At 57.3% G+C, this 16,492-nt stretch overlaps 1 protein-coding gene across 2 annotated transcripts in view; it reads left to right on the top strand.

The window, feature by feature from the left end:
- Window positions 1-15,920, top strand: part of FUBP3 (far upstream element binding protein 3) — a 51,061-nt gene extending 35,141 nt beyond the window's left edge. The window contains exons 9-19 of one of the 2 annotated variants that reach the window (XM_039229636.1): window positions 336-440; window positions 1,751-1,853; window positions 2,933-3,033; window positions 5,230-5,371; window positions 8,635-8,795; window positions 9,578-9,651; window positions 9,934-10,014; window positions 10,171-10,247; window positions 12,441-12,512; window positions 13,591-13,670; window positions 14,539-15,920. In XM_039229636.1, coding sequence (XP_039085567.1) covers window positions 336-440; window positions 1,751-1,853; window positions 2,933-3,033; window positions 5,230-5,371; window positions 8,635-8,795; window positions 9,578-9,651; window positions 9,934-10,014; window positions 10,171-10,247; window positions 12,441-12,512; window positions 13,591-13,670; window positions 14,539-14,547 — 1,005 coding nt within the window. In that variant the 3' untranslated portion in view covers window positions 14,548-15,920. Of the gene's footprint in view, window positions 1-335; window positions 441-1,750; window positions 1,854-2,932; window positions 3,034-5,229; window positions 5,372-8,634; window positions 8,796-9,577; window positions 9,652-9,933; window positions 10,015-10,170; window positions 10,248-12,440; window positions 12,513-13,590; window positions 13,719-14,538 lie in introns of both variants that reach the window. The other variant, XM_039229635.1, reaches the window with a different exon arrangement.
- Window positions 15,921-16,492: the final 572 nt, after the last annotated feature.

Genomic DNA, 16,492 nt, shown 5'->3' with positions numbered 1-16,492 from the left:
ACCTGCCCACAGAGCTCTCTAGAAGAAACAGTTTGCCCAGAGATGCCACAGGGCCGTGCAACCAGGCTCTGCCCCAGCACAGATGTGCTGATCTGACTGTGGCTTGAAAGAGGCTGGGCCCCAGTCCGTGTGGGTGTAGTCCTTGCATCGCCCACAACTGGGCCTGTGTGACCCTCACCAGCAGCCCTCCCTGTCCCACGCTGTAACGCAGGGAGCGAGCTGGCCCACTGCTAAGCGCCTTTGGATCTTTATGCCCAGCTGAACAGGGTCTGGTCTTGAAATTTCATGTCTTAGCATTTTGTTTTGCATAATGCCTTTCCTCTGTGTTCACACAGCAAGCAAGAGAAATGGTGTTGGAGATCATTCGAGAAAAAGAGCAAGCCGACTTCCGAGGCATCCGCGGCGACTTCAATGCCCGCGTGGGAGGAGGCAGCATAGAGGTAGGCCCAGCCTGCCGGTGAGTTCCCAGCTCAGTTCCCAGGCACGCGAGCCGAGCTTTCAGATTGCAGGCTGCACTCCCATCTCATCTCTGCCGCCAGGGTGGGTGTGAGGAAGGACCTAGGTGGTGGCCATGGGGAGCGGAGCCAGCTGGCCTGCTTTGTAGGGAACGGGGTCATTCCTCCTGGTTCCCAGGTGGGGACCCGAGTCCAGGTTTCTTCAGTGCCCTGCATTGTGATGCATCCGACTTGGAAGCCCGGCTCCCTGACAAGGAGGGATGGATGAAAAGCTTTCCTTTTGAATGAAATCTTGAGATTCGCGGCACCACCGCAGGCACACCTTACAAACGTGCTTAGTAAGATAAGGCAGATAGAGAAGGACAAATCCCGTGTGATTCCACGTACTCGAGGTGCCTGGAGTAGTTCATAGAGACAGAAGGTGGAGGAGAGGGGATCGGGGGCGCCGGAAGGAGTCTCCACTCAATAGAATATGGAGTCCTGGGTGGGAGGTGATAAAAAGGTTTGGGGGGATATAGAGGCTGGTGATGGCTACCTAACGTCGCGAGTGTGTGTAATGCTGCTGAGCTGTATACTTAACGAGCAGTTAAAATGATATAAAGACTGTTCTGTATATTTCTCCCAATAAAAGAATGAGGTGGGGTGGGGAGCATTTTAACGGACCTTCAGTGTAATCCATGTGCGTGGTGCATTTATGCTTATTTCATAGAATTGGGAAGATAAGCTTGCCATTTTTAACCTTTTATTTATAAAGTTTATCTTGCTTTACTTCATGTTTGTAATTATTCCGATCGAATGTACTTAACAGGCAGGAATGCCACCATCAACCACGATATTTTTCCTAAGAGGGAGAAACATGCTGAATTATATCATTTCTAGGAAGACGCTGCAATCAGAATCAAGTTGTTTTCTTTTCTTTTTTCTTTTCTTTTCTTTTCTTTTCTTTTCTTTTCTTTTCTTTTCTTTTCTTTTCTTTTCTTTTTCCCTTTTCTTTTCTTTTCTCTTTTCTTTTCCCTTTTCTTTTCTCTTTTCTTTTCTCTTTTCTTTTCCCTTTTCTTCTTTTCTTTTCTTTTCTTTTCTTTTCTTTTCTTTTCTTTTCTTTTCTTTTCTTTTCTTTTCTTTTCTTTTCTTTTCTTTTCTNAACTTTCTTCTTTCTTTTCTTTTCCCTTTTCTTCTTTTCTTTTCTTTTCTTTTCTTTTCTTTTCTTTTCTTTTCTTTTCTTTTCTTTTCTGTATCCTTTAAGAAACAACTGATTTGCAGACAGCTCTGATCAGGTTGCTTCCCTGTGCTCTCAGGTGTCTGTGCCAAGGTTTGCTGTCGGGATTGTAATAGGAAGAAACGGGGAAATGATCAAGAAGATTCAGAATGATGCCGGGGTGAGGATTCAGTTCAAGCCAGGTTGGTTCTGCTGACTCTCAAAAATCCCTAGCGCTGTGAAGAATTATAAGAGCACTTAACAAGACAAGGACTCTGTACTTAGCACTCATGTTTTTTCTTCTCCCGCCCTCCTCCCCCATTCTGTTATCCGATTACCATCCAGCTTTCTCCTCGGGGCCCTCATGGCGTTTCCAGCTTTTCATTTTGTCAAGTAAAGACTTCAAAAAAGAAATCCATTATTTTGACTTGGTTATTTAAAGATAAAACCATTTGAAAAAGGACTAACGTCTTAGAATAAAGGACAGTTCCCTAAATGTTGTAGATTTGCCTTCATGAGCAAAATTGTTTACGTTGTCTTAATTTTCCTAAAGGTGGGAAAACATTGCAGTACACTTATTTCTGGAAACATCGCCATAGCTCAGCTCTGCTGTCTTTCACATTATTGCTTTTTGTTTCTATAAAGGTATCTTTTTTTTTATTTTAATTTTTGTAATGTTTATTTTTGAGAGAGAGAGAGAGAGAGGAGGAGCACGCAAGTGGATTAGGGGCAGAGAGAGAGGGAGACACAGAATCCAAAGCAGGTTCCAGGCTCCGAGCTGTCAGCACAGAGCCCGATGCAGGGCTCAAACCCACAAACTGCGAGATCATGACCTGAACCAAAGTCGGACACTTAACCCAACTGAGCCATCCAGGCGCCCCTGTAATGGTATCTTTTTAAAATGGCTATAACTCGGGGTGCCTGGGTGGCTCAGTCAGTTGAGTGTCTGACTTTAGCTCAGGTCATGATCTCACAATTTGTGGGTTTGAGCCCCATATTGGGCTCTGCACTGACAGCACAGAGCCTGCTTCAGATTGTCCATCTCCCTCCCTCTCTGCCCCACGTCCTCTCTCTCTCTCTCTCTCAAAAATAAAACCATTAAAAAATAATAAAACGGCTATAGCTGCGTGGGCAGTGAGTGTTGGCACGAGCCGTATAAAGAGAGATAGTCGTATGTGCTTCTCTGTGCCTCCAGTAGGAATATGGATTGCAAGTCAGATTGACCTTTGTTTCCGAGCTAAAGTGGGGCTTTTCCTAACCTCGTCTCTTGCTTTGTTGGCAGATGATGGTATTAGTCCGGAGCGAGCCGCACAAGTCATGGGGCCCCCAGATCGGTGTCAGCATGCGGCGCATGTCATCAACGAGCTTATTCTTACAGCCCAGGTGGGTCCGCTTCTCTAGAGTTCAGATATGGCCTCCGCAAAAGCCGAAGTGCCACACAGGACCTGGGGACAGCACCACAGAGCAGTCACGCCCTCTCGGTCACCCTTCTGGAACCCGGGGCTCCCGTCGGTTGCCTGCCTCTGGGGGCACCGCCGGCGGCCCCTCTGCGTCTGCCCTTTCCTGGCTTCCCGTTGTTCTGTTGCTCACTTCTCACACTCCTGCCTTTCCTGTCCCGGGATCTAGCTTTTGTTTATACGGTAAGTCCTGCCCGTGGAAACCGCCTGGAGAAGTACAGCGCGGGTCACCGGCTTTCAAGCCGCAGGATATACTTTGCGCAGGACTATTAGATGGACTCTAGTCTTAGCTTCTCCAGAACACACTTCGGGGTCCCGCAGAGCCTTTGGGCCGCCTTCCTGCCCTGATTCCGTCCCACTGCTGTCAGGACGTGAGCAAGCTGTGTGCCGCTGTTAGCGTCTCCACTCGCTGCGGCCGCGCCAGATCATTGTCACACACACACGCACACACACACCGCCGCTGCCGCTGCCGCCGCCGCATGCCCAACTGAGGGAGAGCTTGAAATTACCTGGAGCCGAAGAGAGACACGTGGCTTGGAAACCGCAGCCCCAGCTCTGCTGTCAGCGGCGCATGCCGCCCCCAGGGTCCCCCCAGTCAGCAAGCGTCCGTGCCAGACTTACAGGTTCATAGCCCCCTCTCCAGACTTCCCGAGTTAGCACGTCCCAGAGGGGCGTGGGCTTCCTGTGGAGTTACAGGCACACCTTGGGATGAGACAGGCCCAGGAGAGAATCCCTGCGGGAGCCCAGCATCCTTTCTGGCAGAGAGGGGTCTCAGACCCAGAGCTGCGGAGGCGTGAGCGGTGGGGGACAGCCTCACCCCCGAGAACCTGATACAGGCCGGGAGGTTGGCTCTGTGTGTGCATGTGTGTGCACGTGTGTGTGGGCAAGTGTGCATGCTTTTTAACGCCCGTCCCTAAAATTGCTTTGTTTACTCACCGTTTGTGTCTTATAAAAGCCAAGTGCAGGGAAAAAGACTCTCCAATCATTTCCACTTGCTGCTGGTTTATTTAGATCCTGGGTAAATGCTTACTTTTCATCAGCAGAGGCAGCTCGTGCCAGACAGTTGTCCTGTGCTGAGTCTGTCCCGCGTACCCTTCCGTGAAGGGGCTCTCAGCCAGACCCGGTCTGCCCTCAACAGATAAAGAAGATAAGGAGCGCTTGGGGGGCTCAGTAGGTTGAGTATCCAACTTCGGCTCAGGTTATAATTTCATGGTTCATGAGTTCAAGCCCCATGTCGGGCTCCGTGCTGACAGCTCAGAGCCTGGAGCCTGCTACGGATTCTGTGTCTCTCTCTCTTTCAAAAATAAACCAACATTAAAAAAGCAAACAGAGAAAGAAGATTTTAAATGCCGCAGCTCCAGAGTGACTCGGGACAAAGACCTCCAATGAGATCGGCTGCCCCTTAGGGAAAGGAGCCTCCTCCTGCTAGATGTTAGGTGCTGGCCGAGGGTTGTGCTCTCTGCTGGTGGCGCCGTGTGAGAATGAGAGGCCGCTCCACCCCCAACCCACGGGCCCAACCGCGTGGTTTGTTCCTTCATTCTGGGGGGAATGGCACAACCAGGCTCTCTTTCAAGAGCCTTTCATCCTTTCTGGCGGTTGGGGTGTGAGGTGGCCTGAGCCTACAGCAGTGCCGGGGTGGGGAAGGGCGGAGGCATACTTGTCCCTCAGGTGCCCACTTGAAATGCCCACAGCTCGTCAGCATCTAATGGCAGCTTTCCGGTAGGCCCAGCAGGTGTCCGCCACAGGCCAGGGCGGCCTCAGGTGGAGGAGAAAACCGGCCCCTGACACCTGGACATTAGGGCCCAGTCCTAAGGACTGCCTCGCGGTGGGGCGCTGGGCCCCCGTCATAGGACTTGATGTCGGACTGCCTGGTTTAGTTGGGTACATCAGGGCTATTTATGTAACCGCCCGTGGTGGCCCGCACACGTCCCCCTGAACATGCCTGTGACTTGTGTTAATTCTGGGTTTAAAAGAGCACTGCAGACTCTGAAATGTGGAAAAGGTTCTCAAGTCCTCATGTGTGGCATTGATTATATCCTGTCACTTCACCTCCTCCTTGGAGACGAAACGTGGTCCCGCTGGCAGTGGCAGAATTGTCACTCGAGCTTTTCTTCCCTCCCAGGAAAGAGATGGCTTCGGTGGCCTCGCGGTGGCCAGGGGACGAGGCCGGGGCCGGGGCGACTGGAGCGTGGGAACCCCCGGCGGCGTCCAGGAGATAACATACACCGTGCCGGCAGATAAGTGCGGCCTCGTCATCGGCAAAGGTAAGGGCGCCGGGGTGTCCGACGGCGGGCAGGTCCCACACGGTGCCCCCAGAGCACACGCCCGGGTCTATGCACTGCACCTGAGCCAGCATACCAGGTCTGTGGGAACCCGACCACAAACACGGGTAGAGCGGGTCGTTTGTTCCCGACCACGACGAAGGCCCACTGCCTGGTGAGGCAGCTCGGTCGTGGAAAAGGTGCCCTGCACCCGGTGAGGGGCCTCTTGAGTGTTGGTCGATCGGCTGATCAGCGATTAATATGCCTCCAAGGTTGAGAGAATTCCTCATGCGAAGATCGCTGCCCGCCAGGGGTCTCCCTTCTGGTCCTTAGTGGATGTGGGCATCTGGTCTCTGTTGACACACGTGAAGGTGGCTTTTATGTTGTCAGCATATCTCCCGTGTGTCCCAGATGCCCCATGGAAGGAAATAAAAATGGACGGGCCCGTTGTTTCCAGGCTTTGTCGAGAACGTTAGCAAGAAGCCCTTGTTAGCGGCCGATGCGGCCCCTGCGTCACCACAAGCAGGGGAAGAGCAGGCAGTTCCTTCTCTGCGGCGCTGAAGGTGCCTCGGGGAGGGTGTCGTCCGCAGGCCCGCAGGGAGCCTCCCGCCCGCAGCACTGCGTCTGCCAGCCTGTGGAGGAGGTGGATGCAGCCTTCTCCCCAGAATTTCTCCGGTTTCTGTGGCCACCACACACCCCTGAGTGCACAGGGGTCGCCTGAGCTCACGTGCCCTCCTGACGTTCTCAGTCCCCTGCTAGAGCCTGCCTCTGGCCCTGCCCGCGAACGGTGTGCACGCACTCGTGTGTTCCTTCCAAAGGTGTACCTCCTGGCGTCGCGTGGATTGTCTGCCTTCTGGAGGCGGTGGGAACGACGTGGGATCCTTTTCATTTCCTGGCCAGGGCGGGGCGGGGGGTGCGTGCAGGTGAGCAGTTAGTGGTTGGTGCCCACCGCCCAGGTGCTGCGCTCAGTCAGACCCACCACCCAGCCGTTCAGCCCGGCTGCTGCGACATGAAAGCCGGTCGGTGTCTGTCGGTGGAGAATCAGATCCAGGTTTCTGTGCCTTTTGAGAAGCATTTTATCAGCGCAGTTTGACCACACGTCTCCCCTGGCCAGGCTGGGCCTCACCGATGTTACTATGACCGCGCCCCGTAGTCCGGGAGCCGGGGTGCTGGCTAAGCCCCTCTTAGCGTGTCCTCGACAGTCCCCCTGAGTGACTCACACAGGAGAGTAACAGCACAAAGTGGTGACCCATCTCCTGTCCAGGGCTCCGACAAGCTTGGTAACGCAGAGCTCAGTGAGCAGGACTCTTCTCCCCGCCATGCGTGTGCACCCACACGCACACACACACAGGGTCGGGTGGGAGGCGCATGGTGAGGGTGAGGGAGGAAGACGGGACAGGGGGCCACAGGCAGCCAGGCGGGCTCCCCCCGGCTGCAGCCCCGGGACAGACGCTGCGCCCCCTGGGGCCCCTGCTGGATTTCCATGATAAATACAGGCCGCCCCGCTCTTGTCAGCCTGGCCTTTTAGCAGGTTTGATTAATTGCTTTACGATTTCACGTCCAGCTGGGGGGCCGCTGGTGGGTCGCTTCTGCCCCCCATCAGGTGGAAGAATGGACAGGCTGCTGAATGCGTCTGTAGACAGCCACCATGTGCCAGGCTGGTGACCTCATTTTGAAGGAAGATGAACTTAAATTAACTCCTTCCGGCCCCTGCGGTTTCGTGGCGCCTCTTTGCCGCACTGGCGTGCTGCTCGGCCTCGGCGGTCGGGGCCTGCGGGGCGGCTGCTCCGGCACCCGGCGGAGGCGGCCAGCCTGGGCTGTGTGGCGCTCTCGCCTCCAGACCCCCACGGCGCCCAGGGTGGGGACATGAGGGTGCCTTCGGGCGCCGGGCGTGCGGTAGGAAGGCCCATCCTTTTTGCTCTCCGTGGCACCCCAGAAACGCCGTGCCCAGGGCTGGCAAAACTCCTCATGTTTCCTGGTGCAAAGAAAATGAAGTCACGGCCCCCGAGTGGATGGTGGGAGATCCAGGGCCGGGGGGGGCCTTGCTCCCACCTGGGGCTGGGGAGGCTGCCGCAGGCTTTCTGGGACCGCATTGGCCCCTGCTGTTTGCTCAAGGGGGAGAGGCACAGCTTTGTGCGCACAACCCTTTGGTCGGCTGAGTGCTTTTTCGTTTGCTTTTAAATTGAAAGCCGCCCTCAACTAAACTGACCCACAGCACAGCGATTTGCACCAGGCTCTCTCTCCCAAGGCCATCAGCCTCCTGGTGTCCTTCCTGTGGCGCCTACCTTCAGGGGGGCTGGCGGGACCCCGTCGAGGGCTGGGCTTGCTCTTGGGAGCCCCTTCCTGTCTGCGTGCCTGGTAGGTGCTCCAGCAGTGGGCTGGGCCGCAAACGACAGATGTCATCGGAGGTTGGTTTTGACTCCGGGCTGGGCAGAGGGACTCGGAGACTGGCCTTCAGTCTTTGCTTTTGATCGTCTGGGGCTCTCTGCTCTCCTGCACCAGACATCCCAGAGACCGTCTTTCTCTAATATTCGTAAAACTCTGCTCCCAAGTTTTCCTCTTACTCTGCCTGCCGCCCCCCCCAATGGAGCAGAACTGATCTGTAAGTTCTGTGAAATTTCTAAAGAAGAATCAAACCATTGTGACACTGCTGGGCCCTTTGTTACGCAAATCTCATTAAGAGACTGGAACTCTCACGGGTTTTTCAAAGAGTCCAACTAAATTTTCATTACCCCACTCCACCCAGGCCTCTGTGACCCCCGTCCTTGGCTGCCTCTGTCTAGACCTGCTCTCCCCCCCGACCCCCCCCACCCTCAGTGGAGGAGGCAGGGACCTGAGAAGTGACAGGGTGGGACATTGGAGGCCCGAGTGGGCTCCGGGCATTGTTGGAGCCAGGGGCCGGCTGTTTGCCCTGTGGAGGGAGAGAGAGCTGCCATGAGGTGGCCCACGCCAGGGCTGAGGGGGCCCCCATTGTACGAGTTGGATGGGGTGCCCTCCCTGGGCCTGTGTGGGCCGAGCTCCTTCATGTGGATCCAGGGACCCTGGGCTTTTGTGCGGGGCACCCCGTGGTGCCTGGCCTCAGCCTGGCTGGGAGGGAAGGACCAGCTTCACGCATGAGTCTGATTCTGCGGACGTGAGAGCCCCGATGTCCGTCAGAACCGGTTCAGAGTAAACTGAGGGCTCCTCTTCACGGCTGAACACTCTAGAACGTCTGGCTCTGCCTCAACTGCCGCTTACCCTTGTGTCTTGTGTCCGCCTACCTGCAGGGGGTGAGAACATCAAAAGCATAAACCAGCAGTCGGGGGCGCACGTGGAGCTCCAGCGGAACCCCCCTCCCAACACTGACCCCAACCTGCGAATATTCACCATCAGGGGCGTCCCTCAGCAGATCGAGGTGGCCAGGCATCTCATAGATGAGAAAGTTGGCGTACGTACAAGGTCCTCCCCCCACCTGGCGTAACGATAGCTGGGTTCCCTTTTGGATGTCCCAGGTACCTGTCCTCCCCCACGTGCTCGTACTTCCTGTGCTTTTCGGCCCTCACAGCACGTGAGGGAGACCCCTTCCGCTTCGCCAAGGGGGAAGGTCGGGGCCTGGGGAGGGTGGGGGTGGGGGGGGTGCCAGGCGATGAAGGAAGCCCTCTGGCAGGTCTCCCTAAGCTCAGCAGCTCAGGCCCAGAGCCGTGCTCCCCGCAGGCCTAGATGAGCAGCCGGGGTGGCGGCCTCCCCCTGGCGCGGCCCTGACTCCCGCGGGCCTGGCCCTGGCGGCCGGCCCTGCAGGCAGCGTTCATTGACTCTGGCTTTAGTTTCAGGCGCCTCAAAGCAGATAAAGAAAGGGAGTGTTGATGGAGGACAGATTGGCCACTGCTCACCTCAAAGGGGACGTAGAATGGCAGAGAGAGCCGTGGGCCAGCCTAAATTGACGGGAGAGTCAAGCAGGTTGGTCCCGATCCCCAGGGTGACACGTAGGGCAGTTGCGGTGGTGCCGGTATTGGCTGCGTGGTGGTATCGGTCACTCGAGGGGGCAGAGGCCACTTGTGCGCGCCAAGCCCACTGTGGGGAAGCGAGGCTAGTGAGCGTCCTAGGGCACCCCCCCTTCCCCCCTCTCCGGCTCCGTCCCCCCGCAAGCGGCAGTTTGCCTCGGGCTGGGCCTGGGCAGCGGGCAGAGGCGCGGCCTGCAGGCAGTGAGAGCCCCCTCTGTGCCCACGACAGGGGACCGGCCTCGGAGCACCCGGAGCCTTCGGACATAGCCCGTTCAGCCAGCCGCCCACGGCGCCTCCGCAACAGTGAGTCCCTTGCGTGGTCTCTGCAGGGAGAGTTCACTCCGCCCCAAGAGGCCCCCTCTTCAGCCACGTCCAGGGAATGCGGCCAGCAGCCTGATGCTGTGGGGGTGGCCACGACCCATGCTTTTGCCCTTGCCTGCCGGGCCCTCTCTGTCTAGCCTGCTCACAGCCTGGCCTGGGGTGAGAGCCCTCCCGGAGGCAGAGGACCTTGAGGTCACCTCCTCGAGGGGCCCTCCCCGCCGGGCCCTTGGGCGCTGTGTTCATTTGTTCCTCACTGTCTTGCAGCGCTTTTCCTCCGCGGAGCTCGGGCTGCTTCCCCAGCATCGCTGCTAAGGTGAACGGAAACCCCCCCAGCACCCCTGTGAGGTGGGTGACTTCTCACTCTGTCGGGATAGGGGGCAGTGGGGGCGGGGGTCCAGCGAAGGGCACGGGCGAGGTCGGCGTGGCGGGAGGGGGGGTCCACAGTGAGGAGGAGGAGGGGACGTGTCAGGCTCTGGAGCGAACGACTCTCTGTCTTCCCAGTGGTCCTCCGGCCTTTCTGACCCAGGGATGGGGCAGCACCTACCCGGCGTGGCAGCAGCCCGCCCAGCAGGTCCCAAGTAAGTGACTCGGGCGGGAGGAGGTGGGACCGTGCGCCGAGGCCGAGGGGCTGGTGTGTCTGCTGGGAGCCACCGGCAGGCCCTGTGGGGACGGGGTGTGTGCACCTTAGTGGCTCTCCAGCCGGGCCGCTGGCTGCCTCCTGCCCTCCTCTCAGTTCTTTCTCTCCCGTCTGCTCCGTTCTTCTCGGGGCCAGCGGCTTTGCTCCCAGACCTGGAGCAGGGGGGCCCTGGGGGGAGGGGTTGTTGTGCCTGGCCCCGCCCTCCCTTCTCCCCCTGGCTGTGCCCGCTTGCCAGGCGCCCCCCACTCCCCGGCCCTGGGCTCATGGCGACTGTCACCCCCTCTTGTCTCCAGCACGCTCTTAGAAAGGCCATTCTTTCTACTTCCTGGGCTCTTCAGAGAATTAGCTCTGCTGGGTGACGCCTCTCCTGACAGCTGATCGACAGGGAAGGTGCCCTCTTGGAATCAGACGCCCGCACCCTGTCCCCCAGTCCCCACACGAGCCTCATGAGTCACACTCGGGTTTTGTTGCTGGCACAGCCCTTGGAAACAAGAGCGAAGCAGAAACTTTAGCCTCAGAGTTTCGGGCCCTCAGAAGTGGCCGCCCACCTGTGTTTGGAAAGCGCTCTGTAGCGAGTGTGCACGTGGTCCTGGCCGCGCTGCTCCCGAGGGACTGAGGGATCGAGCCGGCATTTGGGGCTCCCCACCCCCACCCCGAGCAGGGGCCTCTATGCCACCCGGTCCGGGGACACCCGCCCCAGGTTCTAGTTGGACGGTCACCCAGTGGAGTTGAACGTGGAAGCCGACGCAGAGCGGCCTTTGGCGCCGCCGGTCCCCTTCTCTGTCCGTGACGTGGAGGGTTTAGATTTGATTTCCAAAGTCCCCGCGAGCTCCAAAATGACACACGTGTGTTTGTTGTTACTCTTCTTCCTCGATACTTGTTGAAGCGTCTCGAACGCACCGGCTAGAGATTCGCACCACGAACACGTGCCGCCGCCTGGTGTCTGTCCAGCCATGTGTCACGGTGCTCACTTTGTCCCAGAACCCGTCCCCCTTCGCTTTCCTTCCGTGCTGGTTGGAAGGCGACCCGGGTCGGTGCACACTTGCCCCATTGTTGGCGCTAGAGACTCTGAGAAAGGCTTAGACTTGGGAAGCGACGGGCCATGGCGTCCCGCCAGCCGGGGGCTGACCCTGGGGCCATGGTGCCGCTGAGCCCCTGGCGGGCCAGGAGGGCTTAAGTTGGAGAAGACCCCTCAGGCTGGGCTCTGTGGGGGCGGGGACAGCTGGTCGCAGTCAGTCAAGTCTGGTTGGGAGGAAACACCCCGAGGCCTCTGTGTCTCACGGCCGAGCCCTTGCGCCCACGTGCCGCTCTCCCAGCTTGTCCGAAGCCACCGTGCTCTGATCCTAGCGGCGTCCTGGCTCCCTCCCTGCCCTCCTGGGAGGAGGGGGATGGTCTTCTACCCTCCGTGCCCCCACCTCATTTCCCGAGCCCCCCCCCCCACATCTTTCCTCCGCCGTGAACGTGGGCACTAGTGCGTGCTGCCTGTGGGCCGCCAACTGCAGATGTGACAGAAAACAGGACGCTGCAGGCATCTTAGGGGACACAGAAACCAGCCCTGTTCGAGGCTGGTCCTCCCTTTATGCCCAGGGCTGGTCACAGCCCCACGCGCCTCCTTTCCTGCTCCGTTCCTGCCCCGGAAAGGCCGGAGGCCAGATGGGGATGAGGTGCATGGCCTGGCCCTCGGCCCCTCTGCTGTGTGGCCCTCGTCTTCCTGCCCTCACTGTGGGCCGCCTCTGGGCCATCTGCCCTGCACTCCCTGCTCGTGCAGAGTGAAGCCACCAGTTCTCGAACAGAAGGGCCGCGCGAAGGGTGTGGGTGGCACCGCTTGGATCTTCCGGCCTGTGTGGAGGCCGATTCAGGCAGCCGTGGGCACCTTTGCCATGGCCCTGGGGCTCCCCGCGGCTCAGCTCTCCATCCGTAGGGTCGAGGCCGTTCTGAGCAGTCATCCCCTCCTCTCGGGGATCTTCATCACACCCCTCTGCCCGGCCGCCTGGGTGCTGGCCCCCCCCGTGTGCCCATGCGTCTCCCCACAGCCAGCCTGCTGCTGCCTTCTGGGCCGTGGGGCCCGGAGCGAGCGCGGAGCGGGGCCCAGAGCCGGTGCAGGTGCCTGATCGCCTCTGTGTTCTCCGCACAGGCCAGCAGAGCCAGGCACAGAGCAGCCAGCCCGACTACAGCAAGGCCTGGGAAGACTATTACAAAAAACAGAGTGAGTGAGTCGGCCTTCGCCTGTAGGCCTCGTTGCCCGTGGCCCCGCGTCCCCTGTTCTCTCCAGCGCTCTCCCTGTGTGACGCAGTCTCAGTCCTGCCTTTGCCTCCCCGTGTCCCTGTGCGTCTGTCAGGGGACTCCCCCCCCCCCCCCCCCTCTTCTGGACGCCACAGGGCCTGAGGACCGCCCTGGGCCGGCCCCATGAGGACTGCTTGGCCGGCGTCCTCTTCCCTGACCGGCTCATTTTGGTCCGTTCAGGGCGGGGAAGAGAGAGGATAAAACCGAGGGCCGGGAGCCTCACGGTGGGGTGTTGGGATGCTGGTTGCCCGCCTCGCGGAGTCTCGTGTTCTTAGCTGTGCCAGAAACGAAACCGGTCTTTTTAACAAGAGAAGCAAGAGATCTAGTAACAGCAACCAAAAAAGCCCCCACACAACTCGTTCAAGACGAGTACGAGATCCTCTGTTTATTCCGGAACTGCCAAGCCACGTGGTGTTGGAGGAAACGGCTCATGGGCCTTGACTTCGAAGGATGTTGCCTGCAGCTCAGAGCAGCCCGGGTCACAGGCTGCCAAAGAGCTCCTCGCCCTGGCGTGTGGGACCCTCACTGGGTGGATAGGCCTCCTGGGGATGTCGATGCGGGTCGGGGAGGTCATCGTCACCTCAGGCACCTGCTGAAAGGCCAGATGACCTCCTGAACCCAGACTCCCAGACATCCATGGGCCTGTGTTTCCAGCCCTAGTGGGATGGACCCTCCACACAGGAGCCCCCCACCCCCTTGAGTCAGGTGTTACACCACTTTTTCTCTTCCTCCCTCTCTCTTCCTCTGTCTCTGTGTCTGTCTCTGGCAGCCGATGGGGCAGGCAGACGGAGAGAACGGGAGAAGCCCGGCATGAGGAGCTGGTGGGGGCGGAACGGGCACAGGAGCTCGAGGCTCATAGCGCTTCCTGCAGCAGGGGCAGCGCCCGCCTGCCCTGAGCCGCCCTGGGCCTGGGGGAAGGGACCCCCCCATGCTGGCGGTGTCTTCCGCCTCCCGCGGCCCGGGCCCGCCCCCAATAACCCCCGTTCTCTCCTATTGATCAGGTCACGCCGCCGGTGCCGCTCCTGCAGCCAGCTCCCCGCCGGACTACACGCTGGCCTGGGCCGAGTACTACAGACAGCAGGTCGCTTTCTATGGGCAGACGCTAGGGCAGGCTCAGGCCCACAGCCAGGTGCGCCGCCGAGCAGCCAGCACGGCCCCAGCCCTCACCCCCCCACCCCAGCCTCTGTGTGCATCCTGCGCCCCTCCTCGCCCCAGAGAGATCGAGTTTGGGCCGAGGGGGAGAGGGATGGGTGGGCGGCCCCTGGAAGGAAGTTGTCTAATCTCTCCTCACATCTGGGCCCTGAGACTGCAGAGCCGAGGGCCACTCGGTGTCCCCAGCTCTCAGGGAGAGGGCCCGTGTGGGACTCTGGGCAGGCTCGACCTTGCAGTCGGGACTGTGGGGGTCACACCCTTGCCATTGGTCAGCGGTGGGGGCAGGCGGCAGGAGGGCGTCCCGCCTTCGTCCCGCATGGAAACCCGGGAAACCCGCTCGGTTCTCTGTCCAGTCAGAAGCCGCAGCAGATTCCTTGTTACCAGGGGGGGAGTGGCCAGATCCTCCCACACAGCGGTTTTCAGGTGACTGTCAGTCACCACAGGCCCCGGACCCAAAGCCCTTGGTCATCTCCCTGCCAAAATGGGCCCTCTGTGCCCGGCACCCCATGGAGACGGGGTTCGGGGCTGCCGGGTGGCTCAGGAGGGCTATCTCGTGCTCACTCCCCTGCCCTGCACCCCAGTGTCCCCGCTTGGAGAGCCTCGGGGCCCCCTGTTCGGGAGGGGGTTGTCCGGGCCGGGTCCTGTGCTCGGGGCCGTTGGCTCGTGCACTTGCACACGTGGGTGTGTGTGTGTGTCCGCGCCTGTTGAGGAGCCAGAGGGTGGAGGGTGACCTGTCACCTCCGTGCCGACGGCGACGAGGACGCCCCAGGCTGACTTCTCCCCCCTTCCTTCCACAGGAGCAGTAGGGCAGCCGCCTGCGCGCCTTCCTCCCCGAGATCATCACAAGCGAATCCCCATTTGTAACAGAGGTTTATAGATTTGCAAACCTTTTGATGAAGAACCTTCATTTTGTTCTGTGAAACACTATATTTAGATTAACCGGACTTTTCTAAAAATCGGGAAAATTCATTACTAAAATTTGCTGATAATTTCTGTTTCACTATTTTTGTTTGTATTTCAAACGTGTGAGCTCTGGGAGCCGTTCTGGAGCAGCTCCTGCCGATCTGGCACCAGGACGCGCCTCAGAGCAGTGGCATTTCAACACGGTGTGTTTTCGTTTCGTTTCGTTTCATTGGGTCGCGCGTCTTTTTATTCACAGTTGTTTTTTTTGGTTTTTGTGTTTCTGTTGCGACAGAAAGTGGCTTGGAAGTCTTAGGTGGTATGTAACAAATCCTTTTAAAAATTTTTAAACAGTATTTAAATATTCTTAAATGTGTAAATTCATTAAATGTCTTCTAATTTCTTCTATCTTGGCTGTCTGGTTTTATTGCATTTTTTAAAAAAACTGAACTATTATGTATTGTAATTAATTATGTGAATTCCGAATCGAGACAGAGAATTGTATTGCTGTCCAACAGGGATTGGGAGGGGGCATTTTATAGGGTTTGTATAATTTCTAGAGTGCTAAAGGGGTAATATAAAACTGTGTCCGTGTGTCTAGCATACGTTTTTTGTTCGTATCTCCGTTACCCGTTGGAGCTGAGTACAACTGTGTATCTAAGGCCTCCAGGCTTGTTTTAAAAACAAAAAACCTTTGTCTCTTCTCTCTGAAATATAAATACTGTTATTTTTAATATTAAAAAAGAAATCCGCTATAACTTTTAACAAACACTGTGGAACATTAAACCGCATAAAAATGTAGTAACTATTTTTTAATTCCAAGGCATTTTCTTCCTTTTTTCTTTGAGATATTTTCTTAATATTTGTCAAATTAACTAGATGAATGAATAAATCTAGTATTAACCACAATATGAACTAAATAATTTTGATTTAATAAAAGGGATACTATGATCTCCGATGTTTACTGTAGTGTATCTTGTACAGATAACATGTATTTTTAAAGGAAAGAAAAACGGAATCGAAGCTATTTTTCCTTGCATTTTTTCATTGATCCGAGGGACATTCCGTTTGAAATATACTGACGTTACAGTTTCCGGTTTTTTCCTCCTTATTTTCCTTATAATGCTTGAAATGTCTAACTATTAAAAAAGGCAATTGGAAAATGTTATGAAATGTTATGCATGTTGTTTAAAAAAAAAAGTGTTCTTTTTATTTGACTGACAATTCATTTTACACTCTATATAATAAAATTTCCACAAGGCGTCTTGTGGGCAAAGTATTTTCAATCTGTTTTGCTTTCCTTTCGCTCGTCCCGCCCCCCGCCCCCCGCCCCCTGCCATAAAACGCAGCGAAGATTCTTAGCAGTTCATAGCTGGTGCCCGGCCTAGGCTTCCTTAAGCTCGTTCGTGTAACTTGACGGTCTGACTGGAGGGCCCCGATCACCTGTCCCGCGCAGCAGCTCTGCACGTGGGTGTGACCCCAGGAGTCAAGAGTGGGTTTGCCCACGCCGAGGCGCTGTCAAGCTAAGTGGGGCTGGAAGATTCATTGAAGGGAGATTGCCCGCAGCCCTGCAGCCTGATCAGCACACTTCCCGGAACCGAGTCAGCACACCGCCGCCCTCCGCCCGCTTCCCCGCACCCCCTCCCTGGCGCGCTCGGCTGCCGCGCCCTTCCACGCTTTCCTAGGCTGCCCGGCCGTGCCCTCCTCGTCCCCGGCGCTCCGTCTGGCCTGGCCTGTCACCGTGGGCCCCCATCCCCCCACCCCCGAGCCCTGCTGCCCTCTGAGGGATCCCGGCCCGCTGGGATGCCTGGAAAGCCCCAGCACATGTGCTCGCTCTCTTTCTGTTCCCAC

This window comes from Hyaena hyaena, unplaced genomic scaffold, assembly GCF_003009895.1.
Source record: "Hyaena hyaena isolate Hyena2069 unplaced genomic scaffold, ASM300989v1 scaffold_38, whole genome shotgun sequence".
NCBI lineage: Eukaryota > Metazoa > Chordata > Mammalia > Carnivora > Hyaenidae > Hyaena > Hyaena hyaena.
Note: the sequence above shows the minus strand (reverse complement) of the source record. Positions and strands in the feature narration are given on the sequence as shown.